General features: G+C 45.1%; 1 protein-coding gene across 1 annotated transcript; it reads right to left on the bottom strand.

The window, feature by feature from the left end:
• Positions 1 to 1953: 1953 nt before the first annotated feature.
• ZNF638 (zinc finger protein 638) lies at positions 1954 to 19397 on the bottom strand. The gene is made up of 23 exons (XM_053465827.1): positions 16654 to 19397; positions 15308 to 15369; positions 15004 to 15042; positions 14570 to 14853; positions 13651 to 14174; positions 13240 to 13380; positions 12837 to 12950; positions 12513 to 12737; positions 12165 to 12231; positions 11877 to 12064; positions 11508 to 11636; positions 11266 to 11397; positions 10914 to 10955; positions 10099 to 10236; positions 9451 to 9576; positions 9307 to 9344; positions 7053 to 8733; positions 6050 to 6112; positions 4777 to 5668; positions 4082 to 4291; positions 3531 to 3638; positions 3093 to 3211; positions 1954 to 2303 (listed from the first exon to the last, which is right to left on the bottom strand). The coding sequence occupies exons 1-23, from the start codon at positions 18322 to 18324 to the stop codon at positions 2247 to 2249; spliced, it is 7050 nt and encodes a 2349-aa protein (XP_053321802.1). The 5' UTR covers positions 18325 to 19397; the 3' UTR covers positions 1954 to 2246.
• Between the last annotated feature and the right edge of the window lie 6406 nt (positions 19398 to 25803).

Genomic DNA, 25803 nt, shown 5'->3' with positions numbered 1-25803 from the left:
TAGCAGCCTTAAGTTTGCACCCAATGGGTTACCAGCAAAGTGCGGCCCGCGTGAGCAAGGGCGGACCGGCCCACCGGGAAATTTCAGTGTGTCAGTGTGTGTATTTGGGTGTCTGTGTGGCAGAGCCTGTCCTCGTGTGTGTGAGTGTGTGTGTGTGTGTGTCGGTGTGGAAAAGACTGTCCTTGTGTATTTGGTCATCTGTTTTCTGGCACTTTACTTACTGTAGGAATAAATTTACCTATTTTTACTTATCCTGAGATAAAACACCCTCCTGAATTTGTAGTCACTTCAGAGGACAAAACTTTGTAGAAATCAGTGAGAGGAAAAGTAAAGGTTTTGTGTTATTTACTGTTTCATCCCGCGTATGATGCCTCCAGTGTGCGTCAGCCAGATTAAACCCAGCTTCTACAGTTTTATTTGGCTAAACTTGTTTTAAATGGTTTGTGGACTGACTGTTTTACGGTTTAAGTAACTTGGTATTGATAGAACGACAAAGTTTATCAAAAAACTGTACTCTGCTGTCTTAAATTAATCCTGCATTAATATGCATTATAAAGCTAAAAGGCCATATTTTCTCCCCGTGAAAAAAGTGTCCCACTGCAGAAAAAACTGGGACACCCCTGGTCTCGTACATATCCTTTGCGTTACAGGGTTCCATGTTACAAATTATTACTAATTACAAAAAACAAACTGTAAAATATTTTATACAAATTCCCAAGGGATGACAGTTAATAAAACCGTCTCCTCCATGCAAATTCCATCTCTTCTGTAACAAAAGGCTCTTAGATTTCCTTTAGCTTGGAATGTGATCAGACATAATATATTTTTAATAAAACCTGCCGCTCTGATATACATTCATTTAGGGAGAACCCTTGGCACCTATAAACTGTCGCATCTTGTCTTCTGCGCTCTGTGGCCAAGATGATGACACCATGGCGAAGAAACCAAACTTTTTACTTTATTACATCCTTTTGAGTTTGTCTCGGGTTTTCCGGCCTTCCTTATTCTCACAGGGCAGTCCCTACGTTAGCAGCCGATGTTCTGTACAGACAAAAGCAGTTGATTGCAGAGCAACCAATCCAGAGCACTACTGACCTGACACGAGCAGCTGATCACAGAGCAGGCAAATAAGATCACTATTAAACAGACAAGAGCACCTGAACCTAGATCATTCGATTGAGTTTTCGGTGAATCAGACACGAGCAGCTGATCACCGAGCAGACAACCCTGTGCATAGGTGTATATTGTTTCATCATGCAATAAAGGAATATAAAGGCAGAAAGTCACTCGTATTTAGAAACAGTTCTAACTTTAATTTTTGCAGAATTTTGCAAAAAAAAAACAAAAAAAAAAAACAAAACTTTATACAAAAGAAGTCACCTTAAAGACGCACAGGTCTGAGGAAACAAGTCGTAAATCAAACTTTTGTGGGTGAAGAACATGAAGGCCGGGTAATTTATCTTCAGTCTCACAATTTAGAGCAATATCACAGAACTCCCACTAACCCACGCGGCAGGGTGCTTCATAAGCCTTACCCCGTAGAAACTGAAGCTTAATAAATTACCCCTCGAAAACAAAAAGCGCAAAATAAAATATTAAAATGCTTTCTTAATTAAAAAAAAAAAAGTTTTCCAACAAAATAAAGGCAACATTTCAAAATTACACGTGGAACATTGATATATACAGAGAAAGAAAAATCTAAGCCGATATCTCAGCGTGATCATAAAGGATTAACCCTTACAAGTCTATTAACATTATGCCACCTTCGAGGAGAGAAAGTAAAACACACCCTGTATTAGAAAAGGCTGCCCCGTCTTATAAAAGGTTATTTGTTTTACTTTCACTCGCCCCGGAGGCTGCAGCTTGACAGATTTCGCGGTATTAACAGTGAAAACACGAGTGCCGCGGACAGCTTAAGCAGAAGGACAGTGTGAGTCAGTGAATACACGACATATACTCCAGCGGGAAATCGAGCGCAGGGTATGTGCGACTAACTCAACTGCTTTCAAACTGTAAAGCAGGAGTAATTATTAAAGCAATGTGAAGATCTGCAAGCAGGAGAAACTGGAAACAAAAACTAGCAAATTATATTTTTTCAGCTACTTTCTTTCTACATCGAGATCACTTTTTACAAAATAAACTGTTCTGGAAACGCGACTGAGAGAAATTAAAATTAAATACACAATGGACCCTAAAGATTCAGAGTAGGTTTGATTCTTCCTTCTGCTTGAGCGGCGTTGCAGCCTTTACTCCGTCGCGCCGTCTTTCTTTTCCGGTGCGTCCGCTTCCTTGGCCATGTGTTTCTGGAAGACGTAGAGCAGGGAGAGGCGTGAGAAAAGACGCGCATTACACGTGAAGCACATTCGGTGTATCCCGTTATCATTAGTCTGATACTTATCAAATACCAGATCCAGGCTCTGACGTGTTATAGCCGCCTCTCTCCCTTTTAACGATGACCCAGGTAAAGGGGTTATGTTTTCCCTTTACATTCTGGAGATAGCAGGTAAAATAAACGAAGCTGGCCGCGGGGACTGCAGGTAATAGAGGGACACCTCCGGCACACGGCACCGAGATAATAAACATATAGTAATGTAGCCACCTCTAGCTGGCGCCCACTTCCCAACGAGTAAAGATCGCTTTGGCGATATCCGGTTTAAGGAAATGGACATCGGTCAGAGACAGAACTTGTATCTTAAGCTGGGCCCTGGCACGAGCTCCTTCTCATCGTTGCTGTGCGGGGCCAGTGTGATTCCACCATAACGGGGAGAAATGCAGACGCCAAGGAGAGCCATTACAGGACGCCCCGGCCGTCGCTCGCACATAAACACATTCGATAATCACAAAGAACTTTAATATGCATGACGTGTTTGCGGGGCTGCATCGTGCCCACCTGTGTCCTTCATCTTTGTTTTATTAACAGCAGAAAATGCCCCACTACAGTTACCTTAAACGGGGAAGAGATTTACCAAACATTCATAACTCTATTATATATATATATGCGCCTGTCAATGGGAGCTCTACATTATATATATATATAGGTGCTGTAGAACAGACATGACTAGGAAGATGTTGAGTGACAGTGTGACCCTCACCTCTACAGACTGGTAATGCCGCAGACTCTTGCAATGCTTCAGCTTGGAAGCTTCATCCATGTAGAAAAGCGAGCAGAGTTCACAGAAATAGCCGGTTTTCGGTACCAGAAACTCCAATCCTGCAAAATAAAACAGCAAAAAGCGGGGCTCCTTTATAAAATGATTACCGGGGTTAAGGAAGCTTTGGCGATGGCCGCCAGACAAAGTCTCAGTCTTCAAACCATTGGAAATTTAACGACAGGACGGAACTGTACGGTGAATATCACATTTCAGGGATTTATGCTGAAATACTTAACGTCTGTTTATAAAGAATTACGTACGTTTTCATTTTCTACAAAGAAACGAGTGCTCTAAATAAATTAAACCCTAAAATCAGAAGGCGTCACACAGATGCCGACCGTTCACACAATGCGGGGGGCACATCGCACATGCGCTTACCTATGGGGACACTGGCGTTAAAAGGCGGCAGCTTGGCGTCTTTTGCCGGCGATTCCAGTTTACTTTTCTTTGCTGGAGTTTCAGAGTCTTTTGGGCAAGAATCAACCGCTACAAAAAAATAAAAGCAGCCATTAGTGTTTGAAATCCCCCCGTTGCCAACAATATAGACCTATACGCAAATATAACAATTTCTGCACATACCAATCTACCCAAATCTGCAAAATAATCACCGATTTCAAACGATTTCCAATTCTATTGGATGCCCCTCAGGTGAGAGAAACCACAGAAAGCGTACTACGGCGCGGAGCAACTATTACTATTTTTACTTCTTATGCTTCTTATAGATGGGAAGTATTGTGTTGCGGGAATGAATTAGTACCCGGAACCAAATTAAATTGCTCTATCGCAACGAGGGGAGCACGACGACTAGCAGTCTCTTTGTACGTATAATATATATATCATACACACATACACACACACACATACACACACACACACACACACACAGCAGAGCTGGCAAAACATTAACACGCGCGGACACCACGTCTTACTGGAATCGGCGTCTTTAGTTGGTGTGCCGGCCGCTGACCCCCCCTCCTTCGAGTCCTTTTCATTCCGTTTCTCCTGTGCAGCGCTGTCCGCGTTCTCTTTCTCCGGGGCAGGCTGCTGCAGGGGATCCTTGGGTTCGGCGTCTGCCTGGGTTGGGGTGGAGGCTTCGGGAAGCGGCCTCTTTCTCGGCCGGCCTCTTCTGGGGGTAACTGCTTTAAAATAAAATTCCTCCGTCAATCACAGAACACAAGTGGTCAGGCAGAAGCGAGAGAGAAGAGCGCATTCCCTGCAGTTTCTAGAGTAATCACTCAGACTGTGGGCGACTCAACAGTGTGTTTTCTGCAAGGGTTAAAAGGTACATTTGGTGCCAATGCCATGACTTTTCTGGAAAGCGACACTAATTCCTCCCCTGGCTGCTTCTACTGAAACCAGGAAGCCTCTGTATCTAAATGCCTTGCGCATGTTCAGTAGGAGCTCCATTAAAGTGAGTGAAGCAGCAGCCAATCACATGCAAATTAGCAAAATATCCATTTTCAGATAGCAAACATGTCATTGGCTGCTGCTACTCCCACTGATTGTAATGAGAGCTCAGTTCCCATTGACCAAAATTACATTTTCCAGGCATATAATATGTAATGAAATCTTATTGCAATACTCCGACAGAATCAGACATTATAAAACATTTCTTTGAAAATACCTGGTGACTTTTCTGCAGCCTGGGGCTTAGGGGCAGCTTTACTTGCACTTGGCCCAGACTTCCTGGGGGTCTTGGCTCTCCCTCTTCCAGCAGCCTTTTTTACGGGTTCAGATTTAATCTGCGACTCGTCCTCTTCCTCGCCCACTTCATCAACGGTGAAAAACTGGTTCCCTTCGCTAAAGCCAACAATGTCTGCTATGGACTCCACATCATCATCTCCTTTGACTTCATCCAAGGTTAAGAGAGGCTGTTCTGTGGGGTCAACAGACGGATTGTCTTCTGTGATGTTGGAAGCTTCTTTAGCTGTGGGAACTTCGGTCTCTTTCTCATCTTTGTGTTCGCCGTCCGCGGCAGGAGGAACCTCTACTTTAGAGGATTCAGCGTTTGAGGCTGGGTCCTCCTCTTCCCCAACAACTTCATCCAGCGTTAGGAGGACCTGTTCTTTGGATAAGTCCTCTGGGATTTCCGAAGAAACAAGGCCCGCCGTGGAAACCTGCATCGCGTCGTCCTCGTCGCTGATCTCATCTAAGGTCATAAGTTCTTGCGAGCCCTTTACGAACGGTGAATGTTCATCATCCGCATGGACTTCGTCAACCGTTAGAAGGGCCTGTGGTTCTTGTACAAGGGTGGACTCCGGCCCCGGAGAGCCCTCTTCCTCATCCCCCACCTCATCTAACGTTACGAAGGACGGCTCTTGGGTCGAGGCGCCTGTGGTGGTTGTCTTCCCTTTAGACTTCTCGTGCTCCTTTCTTTTCCCCTTTCGGGCACTGTTGGCACTCTGAGTTTCTTTCGGCTGTTCCTCTTCACACTTTTCATCCGTCTGATCTTCTACAATCTCATCGACGGTAACAAATTCGTCCAAGTCGAACGGGAAGTTATCCTCCATCGGTTCCTAACCAGGCACAGGAGAAATAAATTAGCCAAGAGAAGTAAAATAGAAGAACGAGCACTCGGGGTCCGCAGCCACCCAGAGCGGCAGCCATCGAGGTAAGGGCAGTTATATACAGATTATCTAGCAATGCATGCGCAACACGCCATACTCTCCAGGAGTAAATCTTATGAACTAGTGACGACCACTTCACTTATTAACCTTATTAACACCGTATTAACGCCGATTCTGCAAGCGCCAGTGAAAAAATAAGTGTAGGAAACCCCACCGGACATTTAAAAACATTATTTATCAAATACTAGATTACCATTTTTTTTCTTCATTTAATGAAGTTACCTAAACATTTTACCATTGCCAATGCCATTAAAGATACGCAAGTCTTACCTCTTTAGATTTCACCCCCCGGTTGTTGCCCCTAGAACTGCGAGTGTATCTTCCGTGAGAGCTCTGTGGAAGAGAGATTTGATACTTTTAAAAAGCACGCGGCGGCTTCCGTTCTCTTTCCAAACGCTGTTCAGCGGTAACACGATGGGTAAGAAGTCACAACGGAAGCCACTGGTTAAACAGACTCGCAAATGCTTTGTTTTTGCCGCATGGCACCGCTGTGTTATGGAAATTTACGAGCACCAGCCTGACGCGGTTCCCAGTAACATTACCGAGAACTTAGAACGGGGGGACAAGGACTACCTGGGTGGGAATACTCGGGTGGGCTCACAGAGCTAGCCCTTAGCCCCTGGATGCACAGGTCTTGGGGAACAAGCAAACAAGGACTAAACCCAAATGGGGAGGCGATGCTTTATCCTACTTGGATAAGGTTCCTTCCATCCCGAACATCCAGTCGGAGCTGAGCTTTGGAGGATGAGCTCATTATCAGCAAAAATCTACCTTGAAATTGTCCCACAGACAAAAAGGTTAGCCGTTAAAGGTTCTGTTCCACTTACTCAGCTGAATTACACTTTTATAACCAAATGCAGCGTTAGTAACACCATTCCCAGTACCGCTGAATGGTGAAACCCATCACAGGTTGTTTAATTATACATATTCTGCCCCATTTAGAATTCTTGTATAACTCATGCGACACGGATGGGTTGTTGCTCTATTTTTGTGCGATCAAACCATCAAAACGAAAATAAAGACAGCTCTGCGAAGGTTTATTAGCTTACAATCCTAAGCCAATGTCGATGTATGGTTTTACACCAGGAAGAAAAGCATCTTTAAATCAAGCCTTCGCCGGACCAAAGGAGGAACTCTTACTTCCTATATCTGTATCAGAAGACGTTTGTCCCTCGTCTTACTGCTATAAAGAAAGCTCCTAATTAGCCGACTATATCCGCCTATATAAACTCACAGCTGGCGGGCATTCTGTCTGCCTCTAACGTTCACTCACCTTCGACCGATCGTCCTTTCTGTTACTTGATCTGCTTTCCCTTTCCCAAGGTTTTGGAGTCGCCTTTAACTCTTTATCGTCTTTACTCGAAGCGTTCTTTCCGCTGCCTTTCTTCAGCGACGCGCTCGCGCCCGATTTGGAATTGCTTTTGGGCGTCTCGGCCGGGCTCGAGCGGCTGCTGCTCGACTTCGGGGTGCTGCTCTCTCTTCCGGAAGACCTCTCCGAGGAGACTCTCTTCCGTGTGTCTGGCTTCGAGGAGGGTTTCTGGCCGTCGAGGGTTACCGTTACAGAGATATCGCCTTTCTGAGGGTTGTATTTTGCAGTCCTACTGAATGATGTAGAAGACGACGAGCCCGCGTGATCTTTGGATTCCTTCACAGACCCTTCGCTAGGTTTTGAGGGAGCGGCGTCTTTTTCAGCGGGACGACTTCCCAAATCACCTTCGGTTCTCGACACAGTGGAGTCTTTATTTTTTTCACTGCCCAATTCGCTATCTTTTAAGGGAGTTGCGTCTTTAACTTTTTCAATTTGACTACTGCCCAAATCATCCTCAGTTTTCGACACCGAGTCCTTTTCCGTTTCGACCGTACCGCTGCTCGAATCGCCTTCAGTTTTTTCCGGCATTGAGGTTTTATTTTTTTCAGCGGTGCTACCGCCTGAATCATCTTCGGTTTTTACGTCAGTGACGCCATTATCCTCGACTCTGTCCGTTTGGTTGAAGGTGTCGGTGTTGCTCGCGCCGCAGACCAGTTCTTCTTTTAGGTCAGTGCTGCGTGAATCGGCGAGAGGCGGCTCAGCCGGCTGTGGTTCTGAAACATCCATAACCAAACTCTCCTCTGGGTTGGCATTTTCTGGTTCCTCCCGTCGCTCATCGGAAGTCTGCTCGGGTTTTTGTTCCACACTCGGCTCCTCTGGCGGTTTCGGGTCTTCCGATACTCCGCACGTGTCTCTATCAGCGACGTCAGCAGATTCTGTAAGTGGTTCAGATGGGTCTGCAGATTCTTCGTCCAGGGCGGCCGGGTCCAAACACGGCTCGGCGATGACACAGACACCCTCGAGCTCTTCTATTTCATCCGATGCGGCAACACCAATGGCATCCAACGTTCTGGCGCCTGCCGCCACAGACTCGAGGTTGGCGGGACTGCTTTGGTCCATGGCCTCTTCATCCTCTTCCTCAGATTCTACAGACACAAGAACCTCCAAATCATCGCTCACAAGAAGCTTGGATTGGGTGTATGGAGCGCTTTCCTCAATGGGCACCATGGACTCTGGATGAACAAACTCTGGTGCCCCTTGTTCAGGGGCTTCGGGCGCTTCAGCTGCTTCCTCTTCATCGTAGTCCTCCTCACCTGTCATTGCGTGGACACCAAAGGCTGATAGCACAGGGTTAGATGGAGCACGTTCTACTGCAGCCCTAGGGGTTGGTTCAGTGGCCTCCTCAGCAGGTTCGGTGGTCTTTGTCTCTTGCTGTAGATCTGTATTCTGGTCTGTCGCAGAACGATTTGTTGCCTTCACATCACCAGAGCTGCCGACGGGCGAGGGAGTCTGAACATCCGCTCCTTTTTTACCGTTAGCCGGTGCTGGTTTGGTCGGTTTGGTTGGCACGGTGTGGCCTTTCACGGTATCTTCATCAGCAGTCTGTGCAGTCTCCGTTTCGTCCGCGTTTGTCTCCGCTTCGGCACTATTGAAAGTTTAGGTAAGGGGCATTAGGAGAGAACTTACTGGTGTCAATACAGAGAATTCACACTCTACGATCTCTCCAATATTCTCATTCCAGAAACAAAAAGGATTAAGTGGGAATTAGCATCGAGAAAACAAATATATTAAATATAACGTGAGCTGTCAACAAATGTTAGAGTAGCCAACCCACACTTCCATTTGTCTGACACCAAAAGAAGACTTAGAAAAGTACGACCATAAGTTCAGCAAGTAAAAGAAAAACTGTGCTCACACCATATATTATATATCCATCTATATTTACACCGGTATGCTGCCATTCTTTTTTAGCTAACTGGCAGAAAACGTATACTTTGGCCAATTTTGTGTCTTAAATCATTTAACCCTTCTGGCAACTGCATTCTTTCCTATTTTGCACAAAGTCATTATCGAAGGGTTTACTTTGTTTAAGAAACCACGCTCTACACCCCACAGGTCATTAGGCAGCTCTGCACATAACTCCGTACACAGCACTCTGTACACAGATAGCGTTACCATAACGTTACAGACCCCAGAAAGAGCCAACATACACACTTACCTCTTTTTCTCTTCTTCTAGTACCGTCATATATTCATCCTGTAAAAAGCAACGTATGAATTACGCTCGGCGCTGACACGTAAACCCACTCCTAAGCCGGATAACGCGTGTAATGTGTCTGTTCGCTAGACATGTTTAACCCTACCTGCTCCAACGCTGTTTTGGAGGGCAGAGAGCAGCTCAGGATGCTGTCCCCGACGCTGCAGGGATATTGAGAGAGGAATCGATGCATGGCGTTGGCGGCTTTCGCGGAGCACATGTGCAGAATCGCCTGGTAAAACGTACAGGACAAATAAGAATAGATGTGAGGGATCTTTACGCGGCCCCCCCTACAATTACTGCAGACAAGTAACACCGTCCAGTACCGGGTCACGTGTGACAATATTCAAAAATGTACAAACCGCCACAAACCGTGTACAAATTTCAACCAAGAACTAAAATCACAAAGTAAAGCTGATTTTTTTTTTTCTAATCGGATTTAAATAAAGAATAAAAATATACGCAAACAGTATCTCTACACAATATGAAGCGTGGCAAGGAACTAGCCTCACGTCACGGCGTGCTGTGAGTGAGAGTCCTGGTCAAGTTTTCATACTTTTGCCATAGTTGGGTTTAGGTTACAATCTTGATGAAGAAATTGACATATATATATATATTTTTTGGAGCTGCTGTAATACCGATGATATTTTGAGAAATGCAAACAGACGTAAGCGTAAGAGAAAAGCCCTTGAACGGGCATGAAGATAACCCTTCGCATGCCAATAGTTAAAACATCCGGCGCTCCTATCTGTACCTTTCTCTTGTTGGGAAAGACGACGTAATGCTCGACCTTTCCAAAGCGCAGCCCGATGCAGACGATCTCAAATTCCGTGTATCCCTTTTCAGGGAGGTTGCCGAGATGCACAAACTTCTCATAGATGTTTGGGGTGATCTGCGCATAAAATGTTCACAAAATATATACGGCGATATCGACCAGGACACAGGCAAGCAATGAATACATTAGCAAAAAATATAAAATGTGTGGATATATTCTATAGTATGCAATATATTACATAGGACTAATACTCCATTTGTAGTATGGATGGGGGGGGCAAAAGAAAAAAGGGGAAATTATAAACAGCGCACAGATTTTATCTACAGACTATATCCTATAAAACTGCTCTGTGGTTTCCATGGATGCTTAAAATACTTGGTCATAAAGGGGTTAAAGTTTGCTGCGGCCAGTGATGTTGCAATATATATGAGCTTTATTTTTGAGGTTAGCAGGAAGATGGCGTCAGCTGGTTCATGCGGTACGGCAATGAGTTAGCAAGTCCGTCCCGACAGCAGTAACATAAAAGAAAAATAGGGGCTGCTGCAAGGCCTCTGGCGCTAGAATAACTAACAAGGGGGTCTCAGTAGGTCAATAGATGGCTCTGGGGGTCTAGCATGGAGACCGCAGGTGAATTAGAAATAGCTGTTAACACCTTTAGTCCTTTTCAGCTTGTCAGGAGCCGCTAATCTGTTTCTAAACATTACAAATCGCACTCGGCACACGACATGTTAATAGAGCGCCAGCAGATTCCGTACAAAATGAAAGCGGCGGGAAAGAAATCGTGAAGCAATTACCTCGTACAGAGCCTCCTCAATTAACTCGGCGAAAACACGATCCTGAGAAGACAGAAATTTGGGTTAAAAAATAACTATAAAGCACAAGCGTCTGAAGAGACAAACGTCTTCTTCGGAAACGCCCGCTTCGAGTGTTTTTATCTCAATTTGTAAGGCCAGGCTAAAATAAACTTTACCTGAACCAGAACACGATGTTTTGAGAAACTTTTAAAAATTTACGCAATTCTAACAAAATACACGTTTTCTATCACTGCAGCAGGGGTCTCGTTTGTCTTGCACTTTTAAGCAAATGACATAATGCTGGTTTTGCAACAAGTTACTCAAGACGGATAAAACCAGATTCAAAACCCACCTCGTCTTTTATATCTTTGAATTTGGGATTCATGGAGATGGATAAGGCGTTTCCAGAAATATATGTTGGAAAGACATCGTAGAACTTCAACATGGAGTCCACCGAGTTTTTACTGGTCAGTTGTAAATAAGCCTTTAAGACAAAAAAATAAAGTGAAGAGGAATTCTGCATCTTATCTTTGCCTGAATACACTCACACAGATACCATTTTTTGACAATAAACAAGCGACGCGGAACCCCTACCTTTCGGTACGTCGAGATGAAGAGGATGTCCGTTATTCCGCCAAACGGTTTAGCCAGGTTTGAAATCTCCTCCACGCTGGACTGTGCTTCAGGAAGGTTAGAAATCATAACCACGCATTTCTCCGAATCCTGAATACAAAACAAAGCTTTAGAAAAAAGTGTCCGTCAGCCACACGGGCTCCAGGATAACGTCTGCCAGCGCGGTCCTGCCGCCAGGAACAGGCGCTCCGCAGCCCCGCAGCCATCTGTCGCAGCTATCTGAAAGGCTATGGGATGTCGTCCGGGGCAGAGGTCGCCTTATCGCACGTGCATGGCTGGAAAACAGCAAACCAGAGACCGATGGAGAAGCCACATAATATAGAAACAAACCTTCAGTTTGGGGGCCGCAAGCTTGTAGCGTTTCACAAAGCCAGGGGGGATAACTGAAAAGAAAAATATAAAACCCGTTACACAGGTCAAAGAACCAAAGTCTTTACATGCCGTCCCATTCCCGCTCAATAGGCTGCGTGTATAGAAGCAGGAGGATAGGTCACGAAGTAGCATGTTACATGGAAACCCTTGGGGCAGATAGGTGAAGTGTAATCGTTATGACATACTGGACACAAATAGGAACGCCGTTTAGGAGATAAGCAGAAATAATTTGGACCAGAAACTTACCCTCCTCCGGAGTCGGCTTTTTGCTGCAAAAACAGAAACACGTTGAGGGCGTTAGTTTAGCAGATACCTTTAAATATCACAAAAAATAAAAAAAACTGCTACAACCCCCGTCCCAATGTCACGGGGGGAACACCGGCACAACCAGTGACATTATACGCCAGCGTTCAAACATTCGGGGTCAGTCTGAAATGCCTTTTTCAAAGGAAAGCCATTTGTGTCCATTGGAATATCATTAAATGGATCAGAAATCCAGCTCCTTGAGCCTTAAAAACCCCTCACTATACGCAGTAAATCAGGACAGCATCGGCAACACCTGGTTTTATCTTATTTTGTTCCAATAAATAAAGGCCGCCATTGTTGCCAGTCATGTGATATTTGGGGAAAAGTCTGCTCAAAAACCAGACTCCTTCGTAGGCTTTGAGGGCCATTCTGAGCCATTCTATTGTTTCCCACGCGCAGTACGATAAGGAGGCAGGTTGTTTGTCTGGTACAAAGTGAAAATAAAAATAAAAAAACGTACCTGGTTTCTTTAGCCTCAGCCTTCTCTTTAACCTCAGCCTTCTTTTCAGGAGCCTGAAGAAAAATAAGTAAAATAAAAACAATGAACCTATTATAAGCCACCAGACAGCATCATGAATCTATACACACAAAAAAAAAACGCTCGACGCTTACCTTCTCTCCGGCCAAACGCAGCGTAACTCGTGTGTTGTTCACCATCATTGGTACGGTCTCACTAAATTTCACGGCCGCTGCGGCCGCCTCCTTAAAATTGGTTTCTAAGTATGCCTGAAAGAATGAAGTAAAGCATGGATGGAGACTTCTGGTGAGGAACGGAACACGCAGGAAGAAATGTCATACTACCCGATGTCAACCCGCTCACAAAAATGTCTAAGCGGGACAATACGAATGCAACTACGGCCAGCAGACATCGGATGAGAGTACCAAAAACATACAAATTACCGGTGCCAAAAGGCGTACTCTGTGTGTACCAGAGACAGACGGGTTATTCTGCTGTGAGAGCTATGGTGTAATGTGGACGGAACCCTACAATAAATCGCACATTTCCTTCACATACCTCGTTCTTAGAACGAATGATGAGGATGTCACAGACTTTGCCGAAGGGCTGCACGATTTTCAGAATATCTTGATCTGTATAGCCCGAATCGGGCAGGTTGCTCACATGAATAACGGTGCCTGGATTACTCTTGTTTTTAAACTGAAAGAAACAAAAATCAGAATTAACTGAATATCTTTGGATTTAAAAGCACCCCCCCAAATAAACAGTACCTTAAAAGGCGGCATGCTGATCCACTCCCCCGAAAAACAAATACACAAACTATGCCCAAAGCTATGATCTTGAGTATGAAACGGTCCTCACTAACTAAACTGCTCACCTCAGCTACAAATCATAAGCATTAAACCCCCAACAGCTGCCCTCTGCCAACGTCCGGCAAGCAGAGTATCACCAGCTTTATAAAGAGCTAACCTTGTGGAGAGGGTTGAAAGCTTCTGTGGCTGAGGGGTTTTTCTTTTTATTCCCGGCGGAAGGTTTGTTCGGAGGAGGCTTCTTGACCCCCGACTTCTTGTCGGACAAAGAGCTGCCGGAGGATTTATCCGTAGCCGAGGAGCTCGAGGGAGATTTCTTTGCTGGCGCAGAGCTGGGTTTCGTAACGACTCGCTTGGCCACGGCCCCGGACGCTTTGCCGTCTGTAGATTTTTTGGGTGAGGTGGCATCGCTGCCGCTGGGTTTCTTGGCAGGGTTACCGCTGCTGCTGCTCTTCTTTGAAGAGCTGGCACTGGAGACGCTGCTGGTCCTCTTGGCTGTGCCGCTACTGGTTATTTTTGTTCCGCCGCCGGCAGGTTTCTTTGCTTTCGCCGTCGATCCGGGAGACTTTGGAGATGCCCTCTTGCCGTTGCTGGATGGCCTCGCAGGCTTTGTTTTGTCTGCGGAATTTCGTTGTTTAGTAGATTCAATAAAATTCTGTACAGCAGCATCCACTGCTTTCTTGTCTAAAACACACACAAAAAAAATTGCTAATTTGTCTATTCATTATGTATACAAACAGCAAACAAGTCCGTTAAAGGGCAGTCTTCTAGAAAAATATGATTCTCATTGAACATAACCCTCAGCGCTGTATACAGCAACAACTGACAAAGACAAGGCTAATCTCATTTTGCTCCAATAAACTCCCTTTACCTGCAGACATGGAGGCCGCCATATTTATTTATTTTTTTTTAAGTCACCACATTGAGTTGATTCTTTAGCCTTGGAATATGGATTCTTTAATGAAGTGCGTTCCTCCATTAGACTTATTTCTGGCTGGGTGTTAAAGAGCGTTTACCCTACACAGTATGATAAGGAGTCAGGGTGTGTGTAGTAGATCTACGTGGTCCTGTTGGTTTACCTGGAGAAGAGCTGTGTGTCCGGGAAGAGTGCGCACGCCTAGGTCTTCTCGGTGAGTAAGAACGACGGGGAGACCTGGACCGGCGTCTAGGACTGCGCGAGCGCCTGGGGCGAGATCTTCTCGGGCTCCGGCTTCTTGATCTTGCTCGTCCCGAATGTCTTGGGCTTCTGGAACGCGATCGCCGGGCCCTGTGTCTGGAGCCTGATCTTTTGGATCGCCGTTGACTTGGGCTATTAGATTTAGATCTTTTAGAGGGTACACTGTCACTTTTCTTGTCTTCATTTCTTTAAATAAAAAAAAAGTGCAACGGTTCTGTTAATATTCACTAAAAACGCTGAAATTATATACCACACCTGGGAACAGGAGACCCAAAAACAGTATTTTCATTAAATGCTGTTGGAACCACAAAAGTTTATTTTTTTTCATGAATTTACCTTAAACTTGATAGAACCTGCGGGTTCCAGTCTGGGTACCTGTTCGGGGAGAAAAAAAAAAAAAGTCTTGCTGTCAATGTAAAAAAACATCAAGATGAGCACAACCCGACACACAGTTTTATCGGATCATTATGCCCCCTTTAGCAAGTTTTATGTCTAACCGAATCTTTCATCGTTGGTCGTTTACCCAACCGTACAAATACATCGCCCCCCCCCGGCATTGTAGAATATAACCAATAATAGCTAAAAACTCACCAATCTTAACACAATTGTATACACATGCATAAATAAAGGATGATCTTACTGTAGCCGCAACTGCCGACAGCTTTCAATGTGAGCTGGGGTGTTCTGGTGCTTAATCCAGTCCTGTTAGAGAACGGGTGGGAAGCGGATTGTTAGAAAGCATTACTGGATGATCCGATCATATCGGACGTTTACTCAAACCGGTGGCTGTTTAAACAATAGATTAAAAAAAGTCCCTGTTGCCACAAAACCGCTTGGGTGATTATGTGGCATCCCCCCCGGAAAGCCACATTAACAGGTTTCACCGCAGCATATAACTAGTTAATATAATTATACTGCAACAACAGGGACCACTGAGTGAACCGAAACCAATTAAAAAACACACATTAACGTAATACAATGCATCATCGACAACAGGAGGGAAATAATGTATTAGACCCCCCCCCAATATGCACAATTGTGCATAATCAGAAAAATAATTAAGTCCAAGTATCCAAGTGTTGTTTTTGCACAGATTGTATTTGGATCAATTCTGTAAGAACAGAGAAATCCCTACAGACTAGAAGCTGTAACTGGCGAAGGAGACCAAACCTCATCGTGCGTTTCACGCCTGCACGCCGTGAAACCTTCCGCTGCTTATCCGCAGAACTTACCTTGTAATACCTGAGCGCGTCTTACGCCAGAGTACGAATGAACTGGTATGTAACGGTTATATTATGGGTTCTTTCGGGAGTCTTAAAAGTTCTCTCAAAGGCTGCCGTTGTGAAAAACACGAGGTCCGGCACCGGCAGTCACTCCTCCGACTCGTTCTTCACCTTCTGCCTTCGTTTCTTGGATGCAGCCGCTCGCTTTCCTTCCGTCTTGCTTGCACCGGTAAAGATGCCGTTCCAATATAGGGCCTCCCTCCATAAGGCTAAAGATCACTTTGTGGAAAGATGCCCCCCCCTCATCTTAACTTCCCTCGCAGGCAATTTCATCTGGCTGCTTTTTTTGTAAAATGTAACATTTATGTAAAAATGTTGCAGACCTTTTCCTATTAATACTTATTTTTCTGCGGTGTGCAGAAGTGTTCCCCTGACCCTCATCGCTTCCCCCCCAGTTTACAGAAGGCGCTCATTCTCCTTCCTCATTGTTTTATGTGAATACTTAAATATTTTTAAATTAAAGGCCGATCAGCAGCCATCATATCAAATGGTCGTAGTTGGAGAAGCGGTCGTGGAAATTCCCTACTTGTTGCACGTCACGCCATAGAGCGAGTAAAGCCCTACTTTACTTGGTGTACTGCTTAGATTTTATTTAAATGGTGATACGGGGGCAGCTGAGTTTCTGAAGGACATGCGCATCTAAACATCTAAAAAACAATTCAGGCTTAAAACAGAAGCTGAAACACAATACAGAGACACTCACCTTCAAATGTCTACATTCTATGTTACACAGTGAACAGATATGAGGAAAGATTCTCGGTGAAGCCGCGTAGTAATCGTTCATCATCGAAGGAGTCGGAGTTCTCATTTTCTTCAAGGCGTCCGCATGGTGGGGCAAAGCTGGCGGCCAGTTCCCCTTTGTGATGTTAGACGGATCGGCCGGTGAAGTCTCTGGGGGGCCCTGGTAAGTTACCGGGCTGGTCAGAGTTCCCGCCTGGACGTCTGGCTTAGCGTCGGGGTGGCTTGCGCTCTGAAAGTCACGTTGGGCCATGGCCGGAGCATCAGGCTGAGCCATGACTTTGACAGACTGATCAGGGGTTGACACGCCGACAGACTTCTCCGGTTGTTCGCCAAAAACAGTTTTGTTGTGGGACCTGTCAACCTTTGACCACGCAGGCTGGTTCTTCCGAGTAACAGATATCGTCGGTATTTTATTATCCATCAACTTATCAGCAGGTTTTTGGGACTTGATGTTTGCTGGCGTTGCAGGTTCTTTTGAGACGTTTATCTTTTTTGGCTCCACGTTTGGTTGGCCAGGTTTGAAATCTTTAGCTTGTGCTCTTGAAGAATCAAAAGGGCGAACAGAATCCCCGCCGAATTGGTACTTGCTTGAGTGTCCATAATCTATGACTTTACTTGGTAAGACTTCGCCTCCGGATCTTCTCGCACCACTCTGGTCAGACGGGTTTCCAGAGCGCCCCATTTTACGTAACCGTATGTCTCTCAATATGACGGGCATGTTTGCAGGAGTCAGCTGATCGTCCGGATAACGACTCAGTTCCTCTAAGTCTTCATTAGACAGCCCGAAGCTTTCCAAAATACTTGAAGCACTTTCATTTGTGTAGCGATTCTGCTGATCTGGCAGAAGTTGAGCTTGTTGATTGGAAAGAGGTTTCATTGACATGTCTTGAGACAGCTTTTTAAATGAACCTGGTCCCTCCCACGGCCTCTCTTTCCCCATGTGTGCCGAGTCTTGTAACGGGAGCGAGCCCTTTCCCATCATGATGTCCGACGAGGACTGTTTTGCCATCATGTTCAGTAATGTTGAAAGTTCTTGGTTCTGAGGCTGTACTCTAGGCTGCACTGGTCGTGGTGATGGGTTGGAACCAACAAATCTCTTCTGGAAAGACTGCGGATTTATGCCTCTTTCCAGTGGCGCTCTGATCGGCATTCCTTTCATTCCCATTGAATCAGATCCACCGAAGGATCCTTGAGGTTCCATTCCGTGTGGTCTCAAGCCGCCGCCAGGATTCCTCATTTCAGAGGGAAAGCCGCCACCACCGCCGCCGCCACCTTTATTCATCCCAGGATGGTTCATCCGATTTAAGTTCATTCCAGCTTGACTCATGCCAGGATTGCCTATGCCTGAGTGACCGATACCAACATTGGGATGGTTCATACCAGGGCTGCTAATGCCTTGGCGGTTCATGCCAGAAAGACCCATCCCTTGTTGGTTCATGCCAGGAAGACCCATGCCTTGTTGGTTCATGCCAGGAAGACCCATGCCCTGTTGGTTCATGCCAGAAAGACCCATGCCCTGTTGGTTCATGCCAGGAACATTCATTCCCGTGAGGTTCATCCCAGGCTGGTTCATTCGGGGATTCATCATGTTTCTGGGTCCTTGAGCAGGGAAACCTCCTCGAGGAGTAAACATGGTGTATGCAGTGCTTATTTTCAATAATGCCTGATTTAACAAAGCATGTACCGGGGTAGGACTGTTCGAAGTTACAGAGCTCAAATGATGAAGTGCCAACTGAGTCTTAATCTGAGCGAGCTGTAAATGAGGAGGGCTCAACAGGACTGGGCTAGAAATGCCAAAGTTCAGGGGATTCACAATCGGTGCACAATTTTCCAAGAATAACACAAAGCTGAAATTTAAAACACAAATATTAGATTTTTATCTTTTCAATCCACAGACAGTGGGCCAGAGATGGTAAAAGAAAATAATAGCCCATACACAAAACAAGTTTAGTTGTTTTTTTCCTTTCTTTCTATGAGAGTTACGTTGCATGTAGCTGGGCGGCGCTCGCTTAGTCAAACATTCAAGACTGGTACAACCTACCACATTTATAAACATTTCTGGAATTTTTTTTTATTATTATTTACGGTTTTAATCCCGTTTAACAAGTGGAATTGTTTCTGTACATCACAGGTATTAGAAAAGGCGGCCATAGCAAATACGTTATCCAACAGGGATTATTGTGAGCAACATTCCGATATAGAAGCATCGTTGTGTAAGAAGGTAGGGCCTTCGGCCTATTTTGGTTTTTAGCCCACTCTACCAACATGACAAGCAGACGTAATCAGGTAACATTTTATATTGAAACTCGGCTAACGATGAAAGCCTTGGCCCTCTCGCTAGCAGACGTTACAATAAGCGTGCCGCTGAACAGATTTCCAGAAGAATTATTACAAATAAAGTTAAACATAATAGCTAAGAATAATCTGAATGATATGTATGCTCTTCTAACACTTGGAAAAATCATCCCGGGTTTTACATGCATAACCATCAGAAGTCGAGAGGCACACATGGAAAATATAACAGAGGATCCGTTCTGCTTTTATTATAGTTTGAAAAAACAAACCCTGTTGCGTTAAGAGAAAGGAAGTTAGCAGACAGACAAACTTCTCCGACGGGCCACCGTGGTCCTTCATAACGCTAGCTTCTGGTCAGGACCACCTTTTTCCCGGTGAAACTCGCCTCGCAGATTAGATCAAACTCACGGCTCATAAAATGTGTCCAAAGCAGTTGCTGCTCCCCAGAAAATGGCAGATTTAGTTATATATGAAGCGCATATTTACACTGCTACCTCCGAAAAAGTCTTATTGTCAGATTCAGCAGTTATACCGGGATAGCTACACGGCATTGTATAATTCTACAGAAAAAAATATTCGGAACGAGATTGTTACATCTATTCAGGTTTAGAACGTGGAATCACGACATCTAATCAGGTTTAGAATGTGGAATCATGACATAAAATGCCGACAGCCTCCATTCATGGGGTTCTACATCTTAATTACTCTCCATTTCTTCACCTGACCCTCCTGTTCTCCCAAATGCTGTTCAGTATATTACCAAAACTCTTTACCCACTTATAACTCGTGTCTGGTGCGCTGGTACGGTCTTGGACCCCCCCATGAAATGTCAATATATAAAAGTGTATATATATATATATATATATATATATATATATATATATATATATATATATATATATATATATATATAATCCCTGGCATACACAAGTCCGAGAGCATGACACGGTTTATCTGACATAGCATGGAAATAGTGTCCGTTATACGACAGAGGGGTAACCAGCTATCGTGCAAATGGCGAGTCCTATGCGACAAAAGGTAGAATCATGCTGGTCGGTCATCCTACAACTTACGTTACCTCACAGGCTGCCTGTTGGCCGTCTCAATAGAAGACGTTTAACCACTTGGGAGATAGACCTTCCGTGTGTCTTCATTCATTACAAAAAAAAGACTTTGATCCGTAGCGGACATCACCTACTGACACAGCATGTTCGGTAGCAGCTAGGTCTGAATGTCTATACATTACCCTGGGCTTTAAGACTACAAGCCTTTACAGAGTAAGTTGTAGGCACTATATAACGAATAATAAATAATAATAGGGCTGATAGCTAATAAGAGGAATACATGTGCCCGCTTCCACAAAGTATTCCCTCCCCTGTCAACATATTAAGTAAAAAAACATGTCTAGAGGTTCTGTAAAAGAACCAGCAGTTACCTTTACGCCACCCGTAAATAAAGTCTGGTAATAAGGAGAGCTTATGGGACAAAGTTATATTTTTAAAATAAAACCAGAAAGTATTTTCCAGAAAGAACTCTCCTAAGATATGGAAAGAGAACTGAAACGAAAATTTAAGCCACAAAACACTATTAAAGAGTTGCTTGTTTAGCTTGTGAACACATTATGCAAAATCAGGAAATGTATGTAAAAGAAAATAAAAACACTGTCTCAAGCGCAATGATTGGCTGATGGGGCTATTTGTATACCAATTCTACCATGGGGAGCACATACATTTAACATCCTAATGAACCATTCGACCGCCTAGGAAACCTCAAACCTCTGCCCGTATGTTGAAATCCCCCCCCCGCGTTAATTTCTAACGGGAAAAGTATCCGGGAGAGGCGATGACAGAAAACGTTTAAAAAAAAAAAAAAAAAAAAAACACCCCAAATCAGGTCTACATGGTGTCTATATCCCAAAAATGCCACGATTGGGTACAAGAAAATAAATAAAAGATTCAGGATGCAGGGTATTCATAAAAAGCAAACATTAGCTTATCAACTGACGGGTTGGGCAGAAAATTCAAAAGGCAATATAAATGCCTGGAAGGCAGCAAACGCATCCATGACGGTAAAGAATCATTTTCGGATCATATTCAGTGAATAGATGGGCTATCGAGCGATGGATGAGGGTCCTCGAGGTGAGCAGAGTGCGCTGCGTTTATACCGTGACAAAAAGCACATTCTACAGCGAGGGTTAAATATCTGCGCAGAGATCACACGCCGCCATAGAAAGCTTCAAAACATCACAATCCAAGTAAAATTTGGAAATAATCGCATTTCAGAAGGTATAACGTGGTAATTCCCCACAAACTGAAGCTTTAACGGAATATTACCAAATGAAGGTGAAAGTCTTACCCCCCCTTCACCATATAACTTCCCTTTATCTAAAAACAGAGGTTCCTCCGGCTCCCCCGCAGAAGTTTCTACGGCCCCTTGGCTGCCCCTATTTCATTTACCGGCATGTTAACCATGAGCGCGCCAAACGCGGCTAATCATAAACCAAACCGCTGCAGCAGAATGAACGGGGGGGCGCTATACACACGTGTGCCGACCACACGCATCACGCTGCCGGGAAACCAAGCATCCATCATCACGGTAACGGGGCTCATCTAACCGAAACCGTTTCCATGACTAAACGTTAAAAACGATCCAAGAGTAACAGTTGACAACGGGTAACCAAAACCTGGAGCTTTTAGGAAAAACAGCTTTCCTTAATAATAATCATTTATATAGCACCAGTTTACCCAGCGCTCCTTACATTTATTCAAGGAGTCAGACAAGACTAGAATTCACAGACCAAGAAACCGATACATTCACATCGTAAGCGTCAAAAATGACATTTTTAACATATTTCCAAAACTGAGAAGATAATTTTACATTCACATTTCCAAACAGCCCCACGAACCCCCCTCCCACCTTTAAAAAATACATGATGACCAAACAGATACATTATATCAAGAAAAAATAAAACAAATTGGCTACTTTACCGAAAAAGTATATAGTGAATTTTCTTAGTTTTTTTTTTTTTTTCTGATGTTCCAAATCCGGCTGGAATGTAGAGACAGCGACGTACATCACACAATACCGTACAGAAATAAGAACTTCAAGGGTTTAATATTTCTTTGAACATTTTTTAATATTTTATCAAGACAAACTTGAAGAAACCAGGTATTTTTTCATGTAAATATTAACTATTTTCTCATTGCATTTTTTCCCCCTGCATAGCAATAAAGTAACGTTTCACCACGATGTATGTTGGCGATACCATCCCCCGGGGAGCGATCACCGGCAGTCACTTTACACCGACCTCTATGAATATATTCATTCCTAGCCGCTGATATACACTCGGGCTTCCGTATCGTACGGCTCCTATAAGGCTGGCGCTCGCGGCCCCAATAAAAAAGGGTCACGGCATATCGATAATTGTAATTGTACAGCACCATAGAACATGACGGCGCTATATAAACCCAATAAATATTAGTAAATTGGATGACATAAAAAAAAAACTGTATATCGTGTAATAATAAATCCTCAGCCCAGGAGGATACGACAGGTATAATGGGGGGGGGTCATGTGGTACCTATCAGCATATACTCGGTGCTTAGCAACGCGACCTATCTGCACCCTCACTAGATGGATCAGGGGGCTGTATGCATTACCCCCCACGACGGTTAACCCAGTGTGTCAGGTGTCTTCGGTCCGGCGCGGTCCTCCTCTTCGCCCTGCAGAGCCTGGGCTGCAGCTTCCCGGTGCCCTAGCGCTCCCTCACACATTAACTCCCCTCCCCCTCCTTCCCGCCGCCATTTTAGCGCAGGCCGTATTCGCGCAGTAGTTCGCCGAGATGGATGTTTACCTGTGCCTGACCGCCCGCCGGCCCTCGCCTCCCTCCGCGCCGCTCTCTGTTTCAGAACGCCGTATTCGGGCCGGTTTCGCCGCCTCTTTCAGCAGCGGCCTCCTCCGACAGCACCGTCTACTCGCTTCGCTCTCGTCTGCCCTAGAAGCTTGCGTGCGCGTCACCGACACAGAGTCGAGCGTGCTCGCTCCCACACCAAAGCCTCTGTCATCGAAGTCCCACCCACTTCCTAGAGCGGGAAGCGAGTGCGCGCTCCCCCTCACAGAGCGACCCTGGGTTTAGTCATGATTGTGCTTCCAGTGTGATTGTGAGAAGGGACACAAACTGCTAACTGTCCCTCTCTTAGAGGTCCAGTCCCTTTCTCTTCCACTGATATCCCTGTTTTCTTGGAGCAGAGAATGTTTACAGCCTTAAAGCCACTCCTCAGCGTGAGGAAACTGAGTTTGTGATGGATATCTCTGTAAATTCACCCGGAAAAGCCATGTTACAGCTTCTGCCTACAATCCAGAGCAATGTAGAGTACTACCTGCGTTGCCCTTCCTGCCTTGGGGGCATGTAGGCTAACGTAGCCCCTCCAAAATCCTCATGGCTGTGTCCATTGAGTGGGAGCCTTAGACGGGTGTCTTTGATCATGAATTTATGCCTCGTTATTATTATTTATTGTTTTATATAGCATCATCGTATTATGTTGCGCTGTGCAATGGGTATGAAATAGTGACGTACCGATGCAGGTCTAGCGTTGAGTCCCCATGGTCGCTGTGACCGAGTATCTAAGGATCGAGCAGTGTGGCCGCGTGAGCCTCAACCAATCTACATTGAAGTGACCCCTCACACACACCCTAAATCCACTCCGCGGGTAGAAAAGACTGCGACTACAGAAAGGAGAGAAAACCCTGCGGGGAGAGTGGTAGTTGTGGCATTTCTGTTCTCAGAGGTGTCTCTTTGGAGGGGGGTCTGGTGTCTTCCTGGAGCTACATCTCACAGAGACACGTTGTAACCCCTTAACGACAAGACCGTTTCTTACTCGTAGTACACTTTGGGACAATGGCTGTTTTAACATTTTTCAGTGTTGCTGTTTAGCTGTAATTTTCTTCTTTACATGTACGGGCTTGCAATGCAATGCAATAACGACAAAGCCCGTACATTTACGTGCTTTGTCATTAAGGGACAAAGCTTTAGGAAGCCACATAGGATGGCAAGTTATTATTTATTGTTTTATATAGCACCATCATATTCCATAGCTCTATACAATGGGTAGACACGACCTAACAAGTTGTATATAAAATAATAATCTTACAGAAACAACAGGTGGGGGGCAGGGCCGGACTGGCCCACCGGGATACCGGGAAATTTCCCGGTGGGCCGGAAGGTCCGTGGGCTGGGCGGCCAGCAGACTCACCCTGAAGACAGCCGCTGAGCGGCTGCAAATGGCATTCAACGCCTCCCTCGGTGCCAGGGGCGGGCTGGGCAGGGGGGCAATTGCTCCCCAGGCTGCCCGAAATCTAATCAAAGCGGCCGCTGGGTGCTGATGCGGCCGGCCGGCCGGCATCAGCACCCAGCAGCCGTGTGCGGTGGCCGCCTAGTGATGGGAGCAGTGTGAGGGGTGAAAGCTCCGCCCCCTCGCACTGACCTTTCACCCCTCACGCTGCTCCCATCACTATGCGGCCATCAGATTGCTGGGAATGTAATCTGAACGGCCGATGCGTGCTGATGCCGCCGGCTGCTTTAATACTTTTTTTTTACTTTATATGGCGAGCCGATCCAGCTTACCATATAAATAAAAAAAAAAGTGTTAAAGTAGCTCCGGCCGGCGGCATCAGCACGCACCGGCCGTTTAGATTACATTCCCAGCAGTCTGATAGCTGCATAGTGATGGGAGCAGTGTGAGGTGGAAGCTCCGCCCCCTCGCGCTCAGACTGCTTCAGCACCGGATGTCAGGTCAGTGGCATCCTGGCTGTCAGCATAGAGGAGAACAGTGTGCAGCTACCAGGAAGTCAAGAGAAGTAGAAGGTGAGTAAAATAATGTATTTTTTGTACTGTATTATGTGTTTTGTATTTGTTAAAAACAAAAAAAATCGGCGTGTGTGTATGTAAGTGTGTCCCCCTATATGCCACTCTGCCTCCAGAAATGCCTTATACCCCCTATATGCCACTCTGTCCCATGATATGCCTTTTAACCCCCTATATGTCAGAGTTGCATATAGGGGTATAAGGCATTTCTGGATGCAGAGTGACATATAGGGGGTCAAAAGGCATATCTGGAGGCAGAGTGGCATAAAGGGGGTTAAAAGGTATATCATGGCGCAGAGGAGCATATAGGAGGGTATAAAGCATATCGGGGAGGCAGAGTGGCATATAGGGGGCATAAGGCTTTTCTGGAGGCAGAGTGCCCCATGATATGCCTTTTAACCCCCTTCATGCCACTCTGCCTCCAGAAATGCCTTATACCCCCCTATATGCCACTCTGTCCCATGATATGCCTTTTAACCCCCTATATGGCAGAGTGGCATATAGGAGGTTAGAAGGCATATCATGGGACAGAGTGGCATATAGGGGGTATAAGGCATTTCTGGAGGCGGAGTGGCATATAGGGGGTTAGAAGGCGTATCAGGGGGGCAGAGTGGCAAGCCTGGGGGCAGAGGTGCATAACTCGGGGGTAGGTTGTCAAATGAAAGGAAATAAAAACCAAACATGTCTCAATCATAGCTTTTATTAAATATGGAAAAAAATAGTCTACATGAATTAATAAAGAAATAAAAGAAGAATAATGTGATCAGTGTTTTGTTCCACTGAATAAAATGGAACTCTTTCATCTAAAAATGTTCGCAGTAGTAAATGTTTTGATCCCACTATGTGTAATGTATTTCATTTATTAGGGCCTTTTAACACTTTTGCTTTCTGGCATTTTAATACAAATAATGAGATAAAAAGAATGGCACATAGTGTGACTCGGGTGTGTATAAG

Source organism: Spea bombifrons, chromosome 1 (assembly GCF_027358695.1).
Source record: "Spea bombifrons isolate aSpeBom1 chromosome 1, aSpeBom1.2.pri, whole genome shotgun sequence".
In the NCBI taxonomy this organism is placed as follows: domain Eukaryota; kingdom Metazoa; phylum Chordata; class Amphibia; order Anura; family Pelobatidae; genus Spea; species Spea bombifrons.
This window is presented reverse-complemented; position numbering and strand designations above follow the sequence as displayed.

What these genes read in the sequence shown, in the direction of transcription:
- ZNF638 (XM_053465827.1), bottom strand. Translation starts at nt 18,324, where the DNA reads ATGTTTACTCCTCGAGGAGGTTTCCCTGCTCAAGGACCCAGAAACATG. An exon ending in TGTCGGCAGTTGCGGCTACA is followed by an intron (nt 15,043 to 15,307) that starts GTAAGATCATCC and finishes CTCCCCGAACAG; the next exon opens with GTACCCAGACTGGAACCCGC. An exon ending in ATGACTGGCAACAATGGCGG is followed by an intron (nt 12,232 to 12,512) that starts CCTTTATTTATT and finishes TGATATTTAAAG; the next exon opens with GTATCTGCTAAACTAACGCC.